The sequence below is a fragment of the Saccoglossus kowalevskii genome, chromosome 3, assembly GCF_978046115.1.
Source record: "Saccoglossus kowalevskii chromosome 3, keSacKowa6.1, whole genome shotgun sequence".
In the NCBI taxonomy this organism is placed as follows: domain Eukaryota; kingdom Metazoa; phylum Hemichordata; class Enteropneusta; family Harrimaniidae; genus Saccoglossus; species Saccoglossus kowalevskii.
Window position 1 is genome coordinate 18,338,919 of NC_140643.1, and position 18,014 is coordinate 18,356,932.

The window sequence follows — 18,014 nt, forward strand, 5'->3', positions numbered from 1 at the left end:
ATATGACCTTAGGCGACCATTGTTGCTACACACATATGATTTCTATTCCATTACTTAGCCACTGTCCACAAAATAGTAAATTTCCACCTTTTTAAAATATATCTATTATTCTACAAAATTTCCGATCACATAAAAAGGGGGCTTGTGATAGTCCGGCAAATAAAGTTTAGATGGGTCGTAATAACATTTCAGTAGAATTTTTAAGCCCCCAAGAAGCACGTGTCTCCATAATTGGTATTGTATATGCAAGTTTAAATGCCGTGTTCTGTAATTCTAAAGCAATCATTCTTTATCTCCTATTAAGGTCCGTTGACGCGATCTCCATATATTCAACTTTTCACGCATCTTTTGCAGTTTTTGCTAGAAATTCAGTTGGTGGGGGCTAAAACATCCATATGTTGCCAATTGTGCCTTGCCCCAGAGTCAGGAGTTCTGTTTGATCGATTTTCACTTCTAAGCCTGGAAAACTATGTCCAGTCAAGTAAATAACAAGCTTTCTTAAAATCCACAAATAAAAGAACCCAAGATTGGTTATTATGCTCACAGTAATCAATATTATAATACATCTGTCACCGTAACGCCATAGGTTACAGCGCGGCGTAATTTTGCGGTATTTTACGGGGTATTTCTATTCTACCATATTAGGAAATGCGAATTCCAAATATGGAATGATTACGCAGTAAGCGTCCTCTAATAATAACCAAGATTTGACCGGACTCCATACAAAGAAGTTCGCTTATTCTGTTCTAAATATTTTGGATTTCGGCATTTCCAAGATGTATCTTTGGAAGGAAAAGATGTATAATAATAATAATAAGGTCATTACGAGGACATCTCAATATAAGCACTTAGACAGTGCATCGTCGCATCGATACTTCCGTTGTACTGTTTTTGTGCATACTTTGAGTTATCGTCGTAATAATATCGATATCACTGATTAGGCTATTTTATCAAGAATATTTCTGGGGTATCCGACATTGATCCATTTGCGTATCCATAATTTAAAGAGGATACTAGAGCATCCCCAATTTCAGCTCAAAATGCAAGGTAGAATTCAGGTGGTAACCCATAACTACCAGATGTTTTATTTCGAGAAAGTTTCTTTAAGAAAGGTACACTTCAGTTTTTGTAAGGAGACCTTCACACATTTTTATTGGATCTATCAATGGAAAATTAGTCTTATTAAAGAAACCATAAATAATGTTCTCAAGTTGATTCTTTATAATACTATTTTGCATTAAAACGCCCTCTGTCCTGTAGGACATTTGTAATTACATAGTACTTTCCCTACAGTGAACCACAGTCCAATTTCCAGAATCCGGAACCTCTCCGTGACGCTCCATCGGACCACCTACGAGAATGAAGTATTCGTTTGCCACACATGTGCTTTAAAATATATAGATGATAATCTATTTACATTATACCACCAGTGTAAAGCGCTTAGCATATACTAATCATTATTTGTTTTAATTGTATATGTCAATCAGTATAAGGATACTCTAAATATTCTGAGGATAGTAATAATTTATTTTCAATGCAGGTTGTAAAGAAATGTTTAGACTTGGGTGCTCAATCCGCACATTACATTTCTCTAGACATGCAAGTCATTAACGAGACTGGTAAATTGATAACTGAAGCTGAGAAGACACTCGGTGGATTGGATTATCTAGTTTTAAACCACGGCCTCTACTACTGGGAATTATGGGATGGCGATATAGAAAGACTTCAGGCACTAATGAATATCAACTTTGTTTCCTATGTGAATCTAGCAACCAAAGCACTACCCATGCTGTCTAAGTCTAATGGTAGCATAGCTGTGGTCTCATCTTTTTCAGGTAAGTCGATTACTAGTATGTTCATCAGTTTGATATCACAGCAGTCCATAGCAGTCACAAGATCGTATTTTTACATCCATAGTGATTGAACCTGTCAAATATAAACGAAAATATATTCTTATGAAGCCTTGCATAGCCGACAAAAATAGACTTTTACCGGTCTGGTGCCATTATTATTTCAGGAAATGCGCTAATCAAGTGACCCGGGCCAAAGAAAACGCGGTCGTCACTGGGTCTCGCGCGATCTTAGTATTGTACTTGACAACAAAGATAGCCTCTAAGATGAAGTACGACGTGAAGTACGTATTATTAATGAGCCGTTTTGATTGGTGGTAGGTCTGTCAACGCCGGCCAACAACGCTTCCGAGAAACATTTGGCATGCGCAGAATACCGACGACATTTTGAAAATTGCAAAGTATATATCGAGTTCCATGCATGGACTGAGAAAATAATTCAAAGCCTAAAATAAAATATGGCATTACACCTCTTCGTGTATTTGTTAATTGTGTGTATGTTTGATATGACAGTATGTTTAAATAACTAGAAAAATAATAATTTCGATTGTTTGAAATGCCTGTTGTCCGTGTCCCGCTAAAAATTCTTTTGAAATCAGTGGTTTCTTCATACTGAGTTTAGGAAGGTCATTCAACAATTATACGATTGTATACCTCAGCAGCTGTGCAGCAAGTAATTATTGGGCCAATAATTGTTTATATTACAATAATCATTGTGTTGTTTGTCTTTCAGGTTTGGTCACTCTACCTTCTATGACTACCTATTCTGCCTCCAAACACGCGTTGAATGGGTTCTTTGAAGGATTTAGGCTTGAACTTAATTATAAGAACATCAATGTATCTATAACACTGCTTTTACTTGGGGTTGTAACCACTGATCATGTAATTGAATTGATACAAGATCGTGAAATGTTGGCAAAATTCGGCGACCCAGATGAGGCTGCCACTTTCATCATGAAGGCTACAAGTTCCAAACAGACATGGGCTTACTACCCTTGGGCTGCAGTCAGAATTCATGAAATAATACATACTATTTCACGTGATCTATGTGATGTCATGATGAGAATGAAAAATTGAATGCCAAAGATATCGTGTACTGTACTGAAACATCACATTATCACTACTGTTTAACAAAGCATATAATACAAACATATGACAGTGTGACTCCAGAAGGTGGTCATGCTTGCACCATCTACAAATAACATATAATAATCAAATGCATTTGAATCACAGATTTTTAAGTTAAGCAGAATAAGAATTAGCAGCTCCATAAATTATACTTATTTGACACTGTATTGCTTATCTTAATAAACTAATTAAATAAAGTGTCTAACTATTCGAAGGCTACTACTTTAATTCCACAGTACTCCTCTTCCGTTCCGGTGTTCAGTGCTGTGAAAAGCTTTCCCGAAATCAATGAATACACCATACCAACAACTCTCTATCTATCTTTTATCTGTCTATTGATTTGGACTGATTTAAACTATTGTAAAAATGGTCCGCCCACATATCACAATTTCAGTTTTACTCGAAACGCATTGACCATCGTATCGTTTACTTGCTCCAAGAAAACACTATGCTTCTCATTAATAAATGAATATGCTAGTGACTCCGCCGTAGACAGAAATTCCTTTTTTTGCATTTGCGAAGTGTGAGCTTGAATATGTATCCTCATTTGGCTGGCTAGAACCGGTACAGAACTTAGTTTGTTATTTATGTTGAATGATAATAAAACATGCAGTTCTTGTTAGTGGGTCAACAATATCCCTATGAGATAAAAGATGCGTGGTGGTTTCTGCCCTTACATGAGATGTACCGTTAATGGCATCAATTGGTACAAAAATAAATTTGTCAGATTTGTAGGGATTCATAATATTCGAGCTAACTTTTGACCACAAGTTGATATACAGAATTCGTTTCTCAGCACCAGCGCAAAGCGGTTGCGTAGTAATATATACCAAATCATCAGTTGAGCAAATAATATACATTGGCATATGTTCAGATACAAAATAAATAACAAAATATTTGTTGTAATAATCAAAGCATCAATCGCAACCTTGAATGGTAGAAGAAATCTTACCAAGACAGTCGGTATACTTCTCCAGATTGCCATTCGTATTGGAAGTAGATAAATACAGAGCAAAAACAACGTATTCACTTCCGCTCCAGTCAGTCTAGGATCATTGAATTTTTGTAATATGATAATGATTTTCTTTAAGGAACGGTCGTTCTGTCATAGAACCGGTCAGAGCGAAAAGATCGAAGATAAATAATTTAATTCATGCTTCCCTAGCCAGTGGAGAAGACAGATGTATGAAATAATCTTAAGGCGTGACATTGTAAGGAAAACAGTATTCCCGACGTTGGTGGTGTTTGCGAATTAGCATTGCATTGATGAGATGCAAACCGGGGCATATGAATCATATTCTCACATTTAAAATCAACTGCTTAAGAAATAAATTGCGTGGCTTTTTTGGGGTCTGCAAAACTGGAGCAGATTGCAAACTGTCTCCCAGTCTACTTAACATCTTGTAACAGAAAAGTAAGCAACACACAACAATCACTACAACCAGTTGAAAACTCCATTTCGCATAAATAAAATTCGTAATATTGGTGGAAATAGTACTTTGAATTTAGTGTTTTAAGTCTTAAGAAATTAAACATGCTGTTGGAAATTTGCCTGAAAAAGAATGAAATTATGGACAGTCTAAAAGTTATTTTGATTTTCCTATACAGTTTAATAATATTTCATGACGGAGTTTGAAAAATTAGTATTAAATGTCCAAATTATGTCCACTTTGATGACATTCGTTTGTCATTTAGCAATAATTCTAACGGCAATAACAGCTCGCGAATATACTACCCAGAATAAATTGCATATCCTTGGCTACACCTCTCGCTAATATTTGGATGTCGAATCTTGAAATATTGACTTAATTGTATTATTAGGGTTCAATGATGAAATTTAATATCGCTGTTGATGGATTCAACATTTATGATAATTAAGGTAGAGATGCTGGTTCGCGGGCACTTGGGAGTGAATTTTTTTTTTTTTTTTTTTTTGCTTTTTATTATCCAAACAGTCTTGGCTATAGACTGTTAAAGTTTTGTAGAATTTTTAATACTAGAACATACTCAAAATTTTAAAAATATAGATAACAGCTGCAAACATCCTTTGAATGCTTAGCAAGATTTAGCAAGACTGTACATAAATAATAAAAAAAGAAACATGGTGAAAAAAGAAATGACGGGATCTCCATATTATGCACTATATTTAACGTTTTACAAAACGATAATACATTTAAATATGGAATTGTTACAGCCATTTTAAATATGAGCATTAGCAAACTTCTTACTGAGGGAATTGTAATGCAAATTAGCAATTATCCCAGCTTTTTTAGTGCACATCTCAGAACTTTAAAAGAAATAGCTCCTAGACGCTTTGACCTTTTGTTTTGAAATTTTAACAAATGATTGACAATCTTCAAAACGCCGTCGGAGCATTGTTTTTGGTTAAACAGTGTTACAACAGTCGTACAGACAACTAGCCTGCGTGTTAATTTATGCATAAACTTGAAGTAGTGAAATTTGAGCTGCTGTCCTGCAAAATTGACAACGGGTAGACAGTTTTCAAGACGGCACTTTCTTCATAGTAAACAGATGTACCCGTAAACCAATTTTGACAGGAAACAGAAGCATGGTTTAAAAGCTATTTTTTTTAAATCACTTTTGACCAAAAAAGCACATGTTTGAGCATATTTCAAACTACAGTGTCTATACAAAAAAAAAATTCATACAATAAGCTTTCCGAAAATATATAGTTTTGTGGACAAGGGAGGTCATCTTGGTTTCTTAATTAACTAATTAAAATACCTGTCAGGTAAACTGCATCTTAAGCGAGTTTCCAAATTACGACACTGAAGTAAATCTGGTTTTACGTATCACAACAAAACTTATAATATAGTTCACATTTTGCTGTAATGTCAACATTCATCACACTCATAAAATTATAACTATGTCTCCACTATTTCTATGCCAATATTTGGCAAAGTTTGGTAAACTAAATATATGACTTTCCAATTAGTACAATTAAGTTTTTTTACTTGCTCAGGCATAGACTAATTGCCACTGACGTTCGTCTAAGTGAAATCAATAGCTAGTTATTCGGTATGCTTGAAATGTCATTCGTGATAACTCTTATCTTGGTCATACAAATGTTATGTTATACTAAGTACAAGGCCAAACTTAGATCTAATCAATTAAATTTAAATCTAATCAATTAAACCAATGGGTTGTTTCCTTTAACCATTTTTTTGTGTTGCAGCTCTAAATTTGTGATTAACCTTTTATTGCATCATTATAAGAAATGATAAAATGATAATCCCCTTCTTTTTTCATTTAAAAAACCTTTTCGCAAGTTTCACACAAGTTTCTTCTTTCCCTGTATCATTACCAGCCATGATACTGATACTTAACCATAAATCAAATCAAATTCCTTTCCCTGCCAGTCTGTGATTACACTATTTCTGTTGACTTCTTCAACTGTCCTGCAATGTATTTCTGGCATTAGTTTGGGTTGATGTTCTACATACTATGTACACAGTTGTTTTTTGACTTGCAGTTTAGTTATTAAGGTCATATCAATGGGTAACTTTCAATCTCCCTTCCTAACATCATCATATTATGGCTTTGTCTTATATTATTCCAAAAGGATTTTAAAATATCAAGGTTTATTTTACCAGAACTACAAAGGCAAAACAAGTAGTTAAGGAAGGTCAAAAATTACTTGCCAGTACTCCCCAAACAAAGACAATACTTTGGAATAATCACATGTACTAGTTTGTCATGAGACGTTGGATAAAATTAAATCACTTAGGATGGTATCAATATGCTATTCAACCCACTGTAAAGTGTTGTAAAGTGCTAATATTGCCGTGTAATATCTGGTTTATATCTTCTAACTAATTGTTTTAAACACATATTTAAACAATGTTGTTTCATGTTTCTGACGATGATAAGATAGTTGCCAATGTTCTAATTTCGAGAAAGGTATTAAGAGTAGCATTTCATCATTTTATGTGCCCAGTTTTCATAGCGTGTAACAATCAAAACGAAATTACAGACATATATAAACATAAAATAGGGAATTCGAACTCACAACAGTTACTCGAAAATTAACAATGCCACGACACATTGCCCAAAATTAGACAGACTGATATAGCATGATGTTAATGCACTCTTACAACGACTAGTTGGACATGCGCAATTCGAATATCCGACTTCACAAACAACGTGTAGAAAATAATTCTGCACACTAATAAAGTCTAGAATATGTAATGAACTAAAATTTTAATGAACTTTTAGTTTAATGTAAATTATTGTTATTTTAAGGGAAACATCTCCGAGATATTTTGAACTTGTATGTATTAGCAAATTATAAGAGATAGTTTTACTTTATTTTTTGCTTTATAACAAATCAATACGAAAATTTGCATATTCATAGAATGTTATAAGAGATACTGACAGGGAAAGTCTCTTTTCATGTTATACTTACAATCATCTAGTAGATTTTAGAAGTCGCACAAAGGATTCAGATTTGAAAAAGGCAAGATATTTGGTTATCATTAAACTTGTATCGTCTAAACTTGCCGTTTGTGTCGTATTATGAGTACTTTGTAAGATATTTTTTATGATTTGTATTCATAGTTCAGATGATGATTAATAACGTTTCACGAACGAGGATGAGTTGTTCGTATTGAAGCCGTTGGAGTTTACTTGCTAGAATATTTTATAGTAGACATATATCAACTTCGTCCCCTTCCTATTTTTTTTAAATTATACCATCATAAAAAATATTGAGGATCATATACGTCAACATACACTCTTACAAAGAACATTAACATCACTCTTTATGTTGAACGCAAACAATAATTCTGCTCACTGCTTCATTAATTCATGTGTTATAAATTATTAAAATTTTGACACAAACTTTTATGAGCAGACATGTGTAGTTTAGTGTGACATTTAAAGCATTTACAGCTATTATACCAATCCTAATTGCGTGTTTTTGTTTTCATGTGTACATATCGAATCTACTTACCTCAAAGAGAAAGCTGAGTCCCGAAGATGTCGACAATTAATCATGAGACTACATTGTTTATGGTGTTGTTAATGCTATGTTAATTGTTTCCCATTGTTAGTATTTTGGCGCTCAGCTACAGGTTGATAACTTCCTCAAAGTGTAATAGATACTGACGTTGAAATTGCGCCCTCTTCGACAGGGGTCAACAATGGTGAAAGTTCATCTTTAGTGATAGGCCTGGGTCGCGTGACAGACACACTGGTCATACAACAGTTAGACCTCTTCGACGCAGACACACATCAAATTGGGAATGTTTTGGAAGTTTACAGGACTGTTTATTGTCAGCATTGCAATATACATTGCATACATATCGAGAAACACCTTTGACCCAGGTGAGATAACACTATTACTTTGAAGCCACAGTGTGGCCCTTGACAACATAATAACAATGGTCGGGTTCTTAAGAGACCTAGACATGCATCAGTTGCACGTATGTAATATGCGTCGAATGCACACATGGAGTGAATTATGGACAATCTTCAGGTAAACCCAATTATGGAGATAGTTTGTTGATTTAAATTACATTAACTTTATTGTAAAGGTAATTATGAGAAAAAACAACTTGAAATCACTAAAACATGTACAAATGTGATACAATATCTGAAACGTTCCATGTGTAATCTTGATTAAATGCAATGAGCCCTGGCATACAATTATATACACATAGATCGGTGATGCAAGTTGTTTCAGCGTTACCAGGTTTGTATTAATGTAGTTTTTTGTAATCGACAATATTGATTTATGTAATATTGTCTCAATTGACATAATTCCCAAGACTGACTACACAGACGTCGATTAGTGCCATATTTCTGGTTACGTTTTGAAGGTCGACACAACTTCCGGGTTCCCGAACGACCCACTGTAAAAAACTATCTTTCCATGCATTATTTGCATAATAATAAAAACAAATAATTTTCAGATACATGTCTTTTAAATCCCAAAATACCCACGGGTCGTTCAGTTGACAGCACAGTTTATCTTTACTATGTGTTTTCCCCCGTTTGAAACGAAAAACTATATTTTCGGCTTTTTCCATGATAGGACATGAACGTGAAGCTAATGTCGGTTTAAAACTGAAACCGGGGCCATGTATACAGGGTTGGCAAAAAGCATTCAGTCTCCAGAAGTTCATTCACTTTATTTTGCTGTTGGTGAGCTGCTCCGCTAGGATTGCCCTGAAAAGTATTTTCGTGTGTGTGTGTGATCTCCTTGGTCTTCACGTATTAATTCTTCTGTGATTTTTTTGGCTGGCCTGGCCTGGCAGGCAGGTCACACCTTCACTCTAGTTACGTAAAATCTGCAAACAAATATGACCCACTGTTGCCATAGCAACAGCCGGGGGGAATGTCAAATGTATCTCCTCCTACAAATGTAGGATTAAATTCCTCAGACATAGCTCATTCTACTCAGTTTGAGTGTGGGCACAATGCTACTATTTGAAAGTTGGGGTAACTGGTCACCAGGAACGGCATGTTAGCTCTTATGTGATTATTTTGGCTGTGTTGATCTGGTTCAAATTTGGCAGGTAAGTTATAGCTTCAGTCTAGTTAGTTGGTTGGTGAAATCCGAAAAAAAAATCCCGGCCCACCGTTGCCATGGCAACATACCCCAAAACTGATTGTTGTTAATACATTCGCGCCAAATGTATCTCGCCTAACAATTCAAGGAAAAGCTTCACTAAGCTTGAGTGTGGTCACTCTGCTAGGATTGCCTCTTTGTGTGTTTGCATGCATGTGTGATTTCCAGTGTCTTCACCTATTAGTTCTTCTGTGATGTTTTTGGCTGGGCCGATTTTGCTTAATCTCAGCAGACAGGTCACACCTTCACTGTAGCTAGTAGGTAAAAATTAAAAATTGGAAACAATTCTGGCCCACCGTTGCCATAGCAACAGCCAACAAATTTATTTTTGAATAACTTCGCGCCAAATGCATCTCCTCCTACAAATTTAAGATTGAATACCTCATAGCGCATTCTGCTCAACTTGAGTGTAGGCAAAATGTTACTATTTGATTTGTTTATATCTTCTTTCATTACCGTGAAATTTGAACTCAAAGTTGAGGTAACTTTTCAACAGTAACCGCTTTTAACTCTTCTGTTCGCTCGAACTTGGCAGGAAGGTCGCACCTTCACTTGAAGACACAGCACACACACATAAAAGTGATTTTAAAGGCAATTCCAGTGGAGCAGATCGCCAATTATAATACTTACACTACGCCATCATCTGCATAACGACACATTTTATTTTCTTCCATTGTTTAGAGCCATTGTTTTTTTCTCAGTTTTAAGTAATCCCTATATTCATTCAACCCTTTACAGTGGAAAATTATTAATCACAATTCATCTTAGCGGTTAAGTAGAAGTCTGGTGCCAAAGTACGTACACTGCAATCATGTAGTTATGTTATTCCTACAGTTTAAAACACTCAATAATTTAATAGAGCGATTTAGGAGCAAAACAGTGTCTTGACTTTATTTTTGAAAACTTAAAGGAACCGTAATGGTTGAACAAAACATATATGTAGCAACTGTCTACTCAAAGGCATGCTTCGCAATATTTTTATACTTTTGAAATGGTAGTAGTGAAATAATTAGTAGTCATTGTTTGAATTCTTTATCAATACAACGATGTATGACAACTTCCGTTTCGTGAAATATGTTATAGTCTGATAAGTTTGTATTGCAGAAAGCATACGTGGGAAGCGAGTAGTTGTGACCGGTGCAAGTACCGGTATTGGAGAAAAAGTCGCCTACCAATATGCAAAGCTGGGAGCCAATATATTAATCACTGCTCGGAGAGAGAACCTACTTAAACAGGTGGGTGTTATCATTATTATATGCCATCTGCAGAACATTTTGCATTTCAAAATGCACTTAGAGTTATTGTTTGTACTCTGTAATACTGCCACTGAATTTCATCATTTTGTAAGTATCCATACAATATATGCATTAAAATGGGGCACAACTAAGACGAATTTCATTATTAGTAAACGTTCACCATATTTGCATCATATACTTTAGCATTGTCTTCTGACATTGATGAAATAATATATTAACTATATATATATATATATATATATATATATATATATATATATATATATATATATATATATATATATATATGAAACGTTTGGTTGAGACACATTTTTCAGGAAAAGAAGTCTCTCAATCGATGCATTATTTAACACAATTTGTTTTCCACAGTGTATTTTTGTCATGAAAAACGATTTTATTTAACCTTTTTAGTAAAATATACCAGGAAAAAATAAAACATAACAAATGCTTTGCTCGCTCTATTAACGCGTTTTAAAATTTGTTGACCATTGTTCATTTTTTTGTATTTCTAAGTCAGTATATAGAGATATATTCTGATGAAAATAATAATTTATTTTCAATGCAGGTAGTAAAGAAATGTTTAGACTTGGGTGCTCAATCCGCACATTACATTTCTCTGGACATGCAAGTCATTAACGAGACTGGTAAATTGATAACTGAAGCTGAGAAGACACTCGGTGGATTGGATTATCTCGTTTTAAACCACGCTCTCTACAGCTTGGAATTATGGGATGGCGATATCGAGGGACTTCAGGCACTAATGAATATCAACTTTGTGTCCTATGTGAATCTAGCAACCAAAGCACTACCCATGCTGTCTGAGTCTAATGGTAGCATCGCTGTGGTCTCAGCTGGTACAAGTGAGTCATTTCGTGTTGTGTTTTCCATGGAAATAACTAATTATATTCACTAGTTCGTGATTGTGCGTGTCTTTCGTATTCATCATAAGTCCAATAGGAAACAGTCAATTATTGTTTTTTTCATTCCTACTTTTGTCCTGATTAGCAGCGCGTTCATCTTTAGCTTGTATCAATTATAATTTACATGCTCATATAATATTAGTACGCAAACAGGTTAAATTTTTGTTAAAGCAAAAATATTAGTAACGCGTGTTCATTCGGTACCACAAAGGTTATTTAGATCAGTACAACATGGATGAAAACAAAATAATAAAAACGTAGTTTAAAATTAACATTGTTTAACATACTTTGCACCGAAAAAAAACGAATGGCATATAATCTTCGTGTCATAGAATACATCGAGTGACTAGTGGGTATTTGCATTATTGTACTCTACTTTCAACAGAGTATGCAAAGTAAATAAAGTATGAATTATTATGACCAGTCGGTTGGAAATCCTGATTCGAACTGTGGAAGCACATTTGAATACCTGATACCCATCCTCCTTCGTTCAAAGTTAAAACATAGATAATTTTTTTCCCGTTTTAAATTCCCGTTATTAACATTGTTGAAAGACGGGTGCTATATTAAATCATCGAAAATAAAGTATTCTTGTGACGATGTTTTTATGATTTGCAGTTAAAAGGCATACTTTGGTCCGAGCCAAACATTACCTAACCCTCGTATTCAATTGTTTTATCTAAACACACATCACAGCTCAGTACAGAATACGCAGTGTGCTTATGATATCGGTAACCTCTCCCAGTAACTTGACGTATGATAATTTGAATTATTTTTTTCTAACAATTTGTTGAACGTTTACTGAAGTCTTCATTAGCACCAATGTCTGAATTGGTCAGATTTGACAATGATTAATTTAACCCACTAATCAGCGGTATTTAGATCATTGGCCCGGTGAAATTAAACGATGTCCGTGAGTTTAAAAGTTGATCACATTATCCCCAAGATTTCCCAACTCTCGTTTGGCAATTTTTTTTGATACATAAAAACACTAAAGCTTTATAACTAAAATCATATTAGCTAATTGATGTCAACGCCATGATATGCAGTAGACGATTAGAGTGTATATTGATCTAGCAACAATACAAACAATGTCAAAAGATAATAAAGGCGGATTAAAAAGCAACAACAAGTCAACAATGACAAACCATGATTTTCGCAACCAGAGTAAATGTAAGGCAACAGACGGACTACTGGTGAGAATGAACATACCAGAAAGAAACTGCGGACCATAACTTAGTGAGTGAGTGAGTGGAAACTAAGAGTGTTCATTAATTGTTCGTAGAATTATTATCATTGTTTTGTTGTTCTTTTTTCTTGCAGGTTTGTTTAGTTTGCCTGGTGTTATTGCCCATTCTGCCTCCAAACAAGCATTGAATGGGTTCTTTGAAGGATTCAGGCTTGAACTCAATTATAAGGAACTAAATGTATCTGTAACACTGCTTTTTCTTGGCGGTGTAGCCACTGATCATGCCATTGATCTGGTACAAGATCGTGACATGTTGGCACAATTCGGCGATCCAGATGAGGCTGCCGCTTTCATCATGAAAGCTACGAGTTCCAAACAGACATGGGCTTACTACCCTTGGGCTGCAGTCAGAATTCCTGAAATAATACATACTATTTCACGTGATCTATGTGATATCATGATGACAAACTCGTTTTTCCCGATGTTGAGAATGCTGAAGATATAAGATACATTACTTAAACAAGTACTCTTCAAACAAAGAGTCTGTCATATCGAATAAACACATGTAGCATAGTGACGTCAGCGATGCATGGATGAAATGAACAGATTGACATATAAATATACATGTATTGTATATGTTGCATCATCTTAAAATATATTTTAGCCATTTCTATTTGTTTTTATATCTTGATCATGGGGTATGATGTATGCTGTCACTAAAAACTATTAACACTGACTTGTTATATAAACTCTTGGTTGTGTTTCAATGTTACAACTTCGAAAATGATTTAACACCGGCAAATACTAAATTATTGTACTTAATCACAGTTATACCTCTGTCAAATACACTCACTCAGTCATGTGTTGAAATAAACAGATTTGTTCCACTTTTTTCATGATTTAAAATCTGCAAACACTAAACTATTGTACTTAATCATTGTTGTATTCCTGTCAAATACCTGTGCCCTCACTCAATCATGTACATGTAATGAAATAAACAGATTTGTTTCACTTTTTTATGTCACAACTATCTATGAGTAATTATTTAGTTTATCGAGTGCTGTTTCTTGATATGTTGAGTCTAGTCAGTGATACTAATGCATTGTGTTTATTCAAATTTTAAAAAAGGCCTGTTTATATTTCTAAATATGCAAAAATGAGCTTCGGAAGTTACAATTCACATTCCCTCACTGATTACTGTGATCACCATAACAATGATAAAATCAGTTGTTATGGAAACACATCTTGAAATATTGCAATCTTAAAGCTAGCCTACATTGAAGGTCACCAAATCAAATATACATTTCATTGCTGTGAGCACTCAAGACCAATGTGTTATGTGAACATGTCTATTCATTTTTGTTCAACTGTGGTATGCACATTAAACATGTTATAACACATGCCAATGACAATTTGTTTCACAATTCAAAATGATCAGTTTTAAGATATACCGTTTTATTTATTCTTAACACATTCATCAAGCTCGTTTGAATACAGCCATTATCGCCTATCGCCGACACGAATACACGGTTAATAAAAGATGAAGACGGCGAAAATATGCACACACTGCAGAGATAGAAAACATGTAATATTCTCACTGATATATTTGTAAAATATTTGTAAATAATAATGCATTTTAAAAAACATTATGCTAATATATTCACGATGCGTCAATTCCTGTGCTCGTGAGTAGTCATTACTTTCTAGGTGACCTGCTTTTATTTTAGGGAAATGTGCTAATTTTCATGCTTTTTGATTGAAGCAAAAATTGAGATAACGGAATGTTTTGTTTTCGACAAAACTTTTTTCAGTAAAATTATAAATATATACTGATCGTTATTATCTTAATACATGTATAACTTGTGAATTTAGGCTAACTCTGGTTCATAGTCCTATGCACGGGCGTATTTACTCTCATAGGGTTGGACCATTCAGCCTCTGTAAATTAGTCATATTAGAATGACTGAAGATTGTTTTTGAAAAGATAGGCGTAGAATGTATGCAATGTGTAAAATTAGAAACAATTAGAAGAGTGACACAAATGTGCTGGTAAAAAGCTTAAGTAAGTTTATTCCCATAGGAATAGTATGAACGGTCAATACAAACAACGTTCCTTTTTCCCTGAATGTATGAACATATTCATTTTGTTTAGTGCAATTACCTGACCTTGTTTGTTGAAAACCATTTATATGTTTTATATGTTACGTAATGAATGTTCGAGCACACATCAAATAGTGTTCAATCATAAAACAACTGTGTAATAATGTCAGCATCCTTTATTTTATGTTTTTGTCATATTACCTCAAACCCTGCAAATGGGATCATGGGAAGAAATGGTGTGAATTGTGATAACTGTCATGAAGGTGACTGACAGGTCATACTTGTTTCAACTCTGGAAGGACAGTGGGTTCTACCAGGTGTGTTTGTAATTTACATAACAAAAGGTGTTTACAACTTTGGAAGGAGAATTGGAATCTACCAGGTGTGCTGTTATTTGAATAACAAAGGATGTTTATGATCTACTGAGTTGCCTACGTGATACAGCTGCTAGCAAGATCACATTCTGATTGGCTTATGTGGAAACCCGGGTGGTGTCACTGCCTATAAATTGGACAGACTCAGGACAGTTTGGGTCGATCATTTCAACTTGGTTTCCGTCATTTCAACTTGCTTTCCTGTGTGTTCTGCTACGACATTGTTTGACAAGTGATACAGGCTACAACCATCATTCTGTGAGACTTGTATGAACTGCTCTGCGATCTCCTGCTTCCAGCGGTGCCCTCCAGAATACCAGCGTTTCTCTGCAAGCAAGACTCCTGTATTTCTACCTTGTTGTGTTGCAGAAGCCATTGACTGTCGTCCATTAATACACCCTGGAACTGTGAGTTATCCCCAATGCACACTTCCCTAAGCAATCACCTATTTTAGTGACTTTATTCATTGTATTTTTCTGTGCTTCATTTCTTGTAATTATTTTGAGAGGTATTAAAGCCAGGAGCTTTAACTCGATATTTTGGTGTATGTGTATTTAATTTCCAGTACTATCGTCTTGTCTACCCCATACTAGCAGTGAAAGAACCCCCTGTCCAGTGTTGAGTTCTATGTGTGTTCCTCTCAATTGTGATAAGTAGGCCTTACACTGTGACAATTAATCTGTAAATATCATATGTAACACTCATAATTTTTTCTCCGAGCAGGGGTCCGTATATTAGCTCCAAGTGTTGCATATTGGTAGGCGACAAAACCCCTAATAGCACCAGTCACAATCATTCGCTTCACACGTATACTCTCTACAATAAATAGACACATTATATATTCCACTGCAAAATAAAATAAGCAGGTATGTTATCTCTGAATTAACTGTTTTAAATCAACCCACATATATCATTCATTTCAATATACGTGCAAAGATGTACGAACATGGATGAGATGTTCAATAATAACCCTTTATCTTTGGATTTTACTAAATATGATTTGTAAATCAACTGATGAATAGTACAACAAGAATTGTCAATGACAAATATGAATGTCACTGCATGCGTTTACTCTATAACATTATGATAGATATGGTTGAAAATGACTAAACAAGAGACGGACAATACCACTATTGCCTTATCTGAGCTGGAGCACAACAACAAATATTAATGTCGTGCGTTTACTTTGACCCTACAACATATAATTATATATATATATATATATGAAATATCATGCCACATATCATTTTACATACTGATTACATAACTTGAACATTTTATGGTTAGGACAATGTGGTTGAAATCAAGTTTATTATTGTGTAGCTGTAATAAATGACCATCCCTAGTCTTGTTGGTATGAATTTCACGATCAAAACTCTTCTACTAAAAATCACATTATATATCATACTAATATATATATATGCTAATGCATGGTGCAATCATTATTGCTTTTATCCTACCAGAACCTTTTTATCGCTCGAATCAAAGAGGCTAATCATTTGCCGTAAAAATGGTCGTGACTTCCGACGATTCGTGAAATATATCATTAATCACATCAAATGTCTTCGTTCAAAAACTGAAATAAACAATTTAAATAAATCTTGTAAATTAATATAAATAATACAACATAATACATTATATAGAATAACAAATTATGTTGATATACGTTCTCAAATGAGAGTATGTTTTGCTCCAGAATTTGAGATTTATACGTGACCATACATTCATTGCTTGTACGCTTCCCCAAAATTAGTTCAATACCTATATCCTGTCTGAAATAAATATGTATAATGTGTGTTATGCATTATATACGTAAATACAAAATATAAATTGCAAGACAAGGATTATATACGTTAAGGCGAAACAGAACAAACTTGTCATAGCACGATGTTAAAATGGCGTTAGTCGGCCATCATGCTGAACTTACAATCACAATATTTCATTGAAAACCTGTAACTAAAGATATGACACCATAGTTACCAAACAAAGATCATGTAAAATAATAATAAAATAAACTGTAAAACAAGTACGATAGTAATTGTAATACAACAGTTTCTATCTACAGCCACATGTAAAATTCGGCATACATACCCAATCATAGATTTTTAAAATCGGGTTTAATGAGGTAGTGGTCACAATTATAATATTCTATATCTAAAACGACACTGAAGAAGTTAATAACCCATTTATACATCTACTATGCGCCGGTACCAGATCATCTAGATATATATGTAAACTTCACAAAGCCTTTCGAAGAAGCTAATAATGAAAATGAGAAAACATACAAAACAACTTGAATGGTTTATGATAGTTTTATTATAATGGTTCACTTACTCAAACATGAGGATGAATGCATATATAAAAGTGAAATTATTAGATACAAAACAAAAGTACTAATAATTTTCCCTGTGATCAAGATAACATATATATTTTAAGATGATGGAACGCAACACAAAAATAAAAACAATAAATCCTATAATTCCATTTCAATCTGTACACATTCATCCATGCATCAGCTGACGTCACATTATCACATGAGTTTATTCAATATAATATGTTTGAAGAAAGTATACTATATCGTCAGTATTCTCAACATTGAGAACAA

General features: G+C 34.3%; 2 protein-coding genes across 2 annotated transcripts; both read left to right on the top strand.

Moving 5' to 3' along the window:
• Positions 1-1,604: 1,604 nt before the first annotated feature.
• On the top strand, positions 1,605-3,188 carry LOC146747531 (hydroxysteroid 11-beta-dehydrogenase 1-like protein). Its single transcript, XM_085496510.1, has 2 exons — positions 1,605-1,835; positions 2,584-3,188. The coding sequence occupies exons 1-2, from the start codon at positions 1,736-1,738 to the stop codon at positions 2,925-2,927; spliced, it is 444 nt and encodes a 147-aa protein (XP_085352636.1). The 5' UTR covers positions 1,605-1,735; the 3' UTR covers positions 2,928-3,188.
• A 5,054-nt stretch (positions 3,189-8,242) lies between these two features.
• On the top strand, positions 8,243-13,440 carry LOC100374638 (hydroxysteroid 11-beta-dehydrogenase 1-like protein). The gene is made up of 4 exons (XM_006820926.3): positions 8,243-8,324; positions 10,675-10,805; positions 11,392-11,686; positions 13,070-13,440. The coding sequence occupies exons 1-4, from the start codon at positions 8,243-8,245 to the stop codon at positions 13,438-13,440; spliced, it is 879 nt and encodes a 292-aa protein (XP_006820989.3).
• The last annotated feature ends 4,574 nt before the right edge of the window (positions 13,441-18,014 follow it).

Coding starts and splice junctions, on each gene's coding strand:
- LOC146747531 (XM_085496510.1), top strand. CDS start 1,736: ATGAATATCAACTTTGTTTCCTATGTGAATCTAGCAACCAAAGCACTA. Junction 1,836..2,583: donor TGTGGTCTCATCTTTTTCAG/GTAAGTCGATTA, acceptor TTTGTCTTTCAG/GTTTGGTCACTCTACCTTCT.
- LOC100374638 (XM_006820926.3), top strand. CDS start 8,243: ATGTTTTGGAAGTTTACAGGACTGTTTATTGTCAGCATTGCAATATAC. Junction 10,806..11,391: donor GAGAGAACCTACTTAAACAG/GTGGGTGTTATC, acceptor TTTTCAATGCAG/GTAGTAAAGAAATGTTTAGA. Junction 11,687..13,069: donor TGTGGTCTCAGCTGGTACAA/GTGAGTCATTTC, acceptor TTTTTCTTGCAG/GTTTGTTTAGTTTGCCTGGT.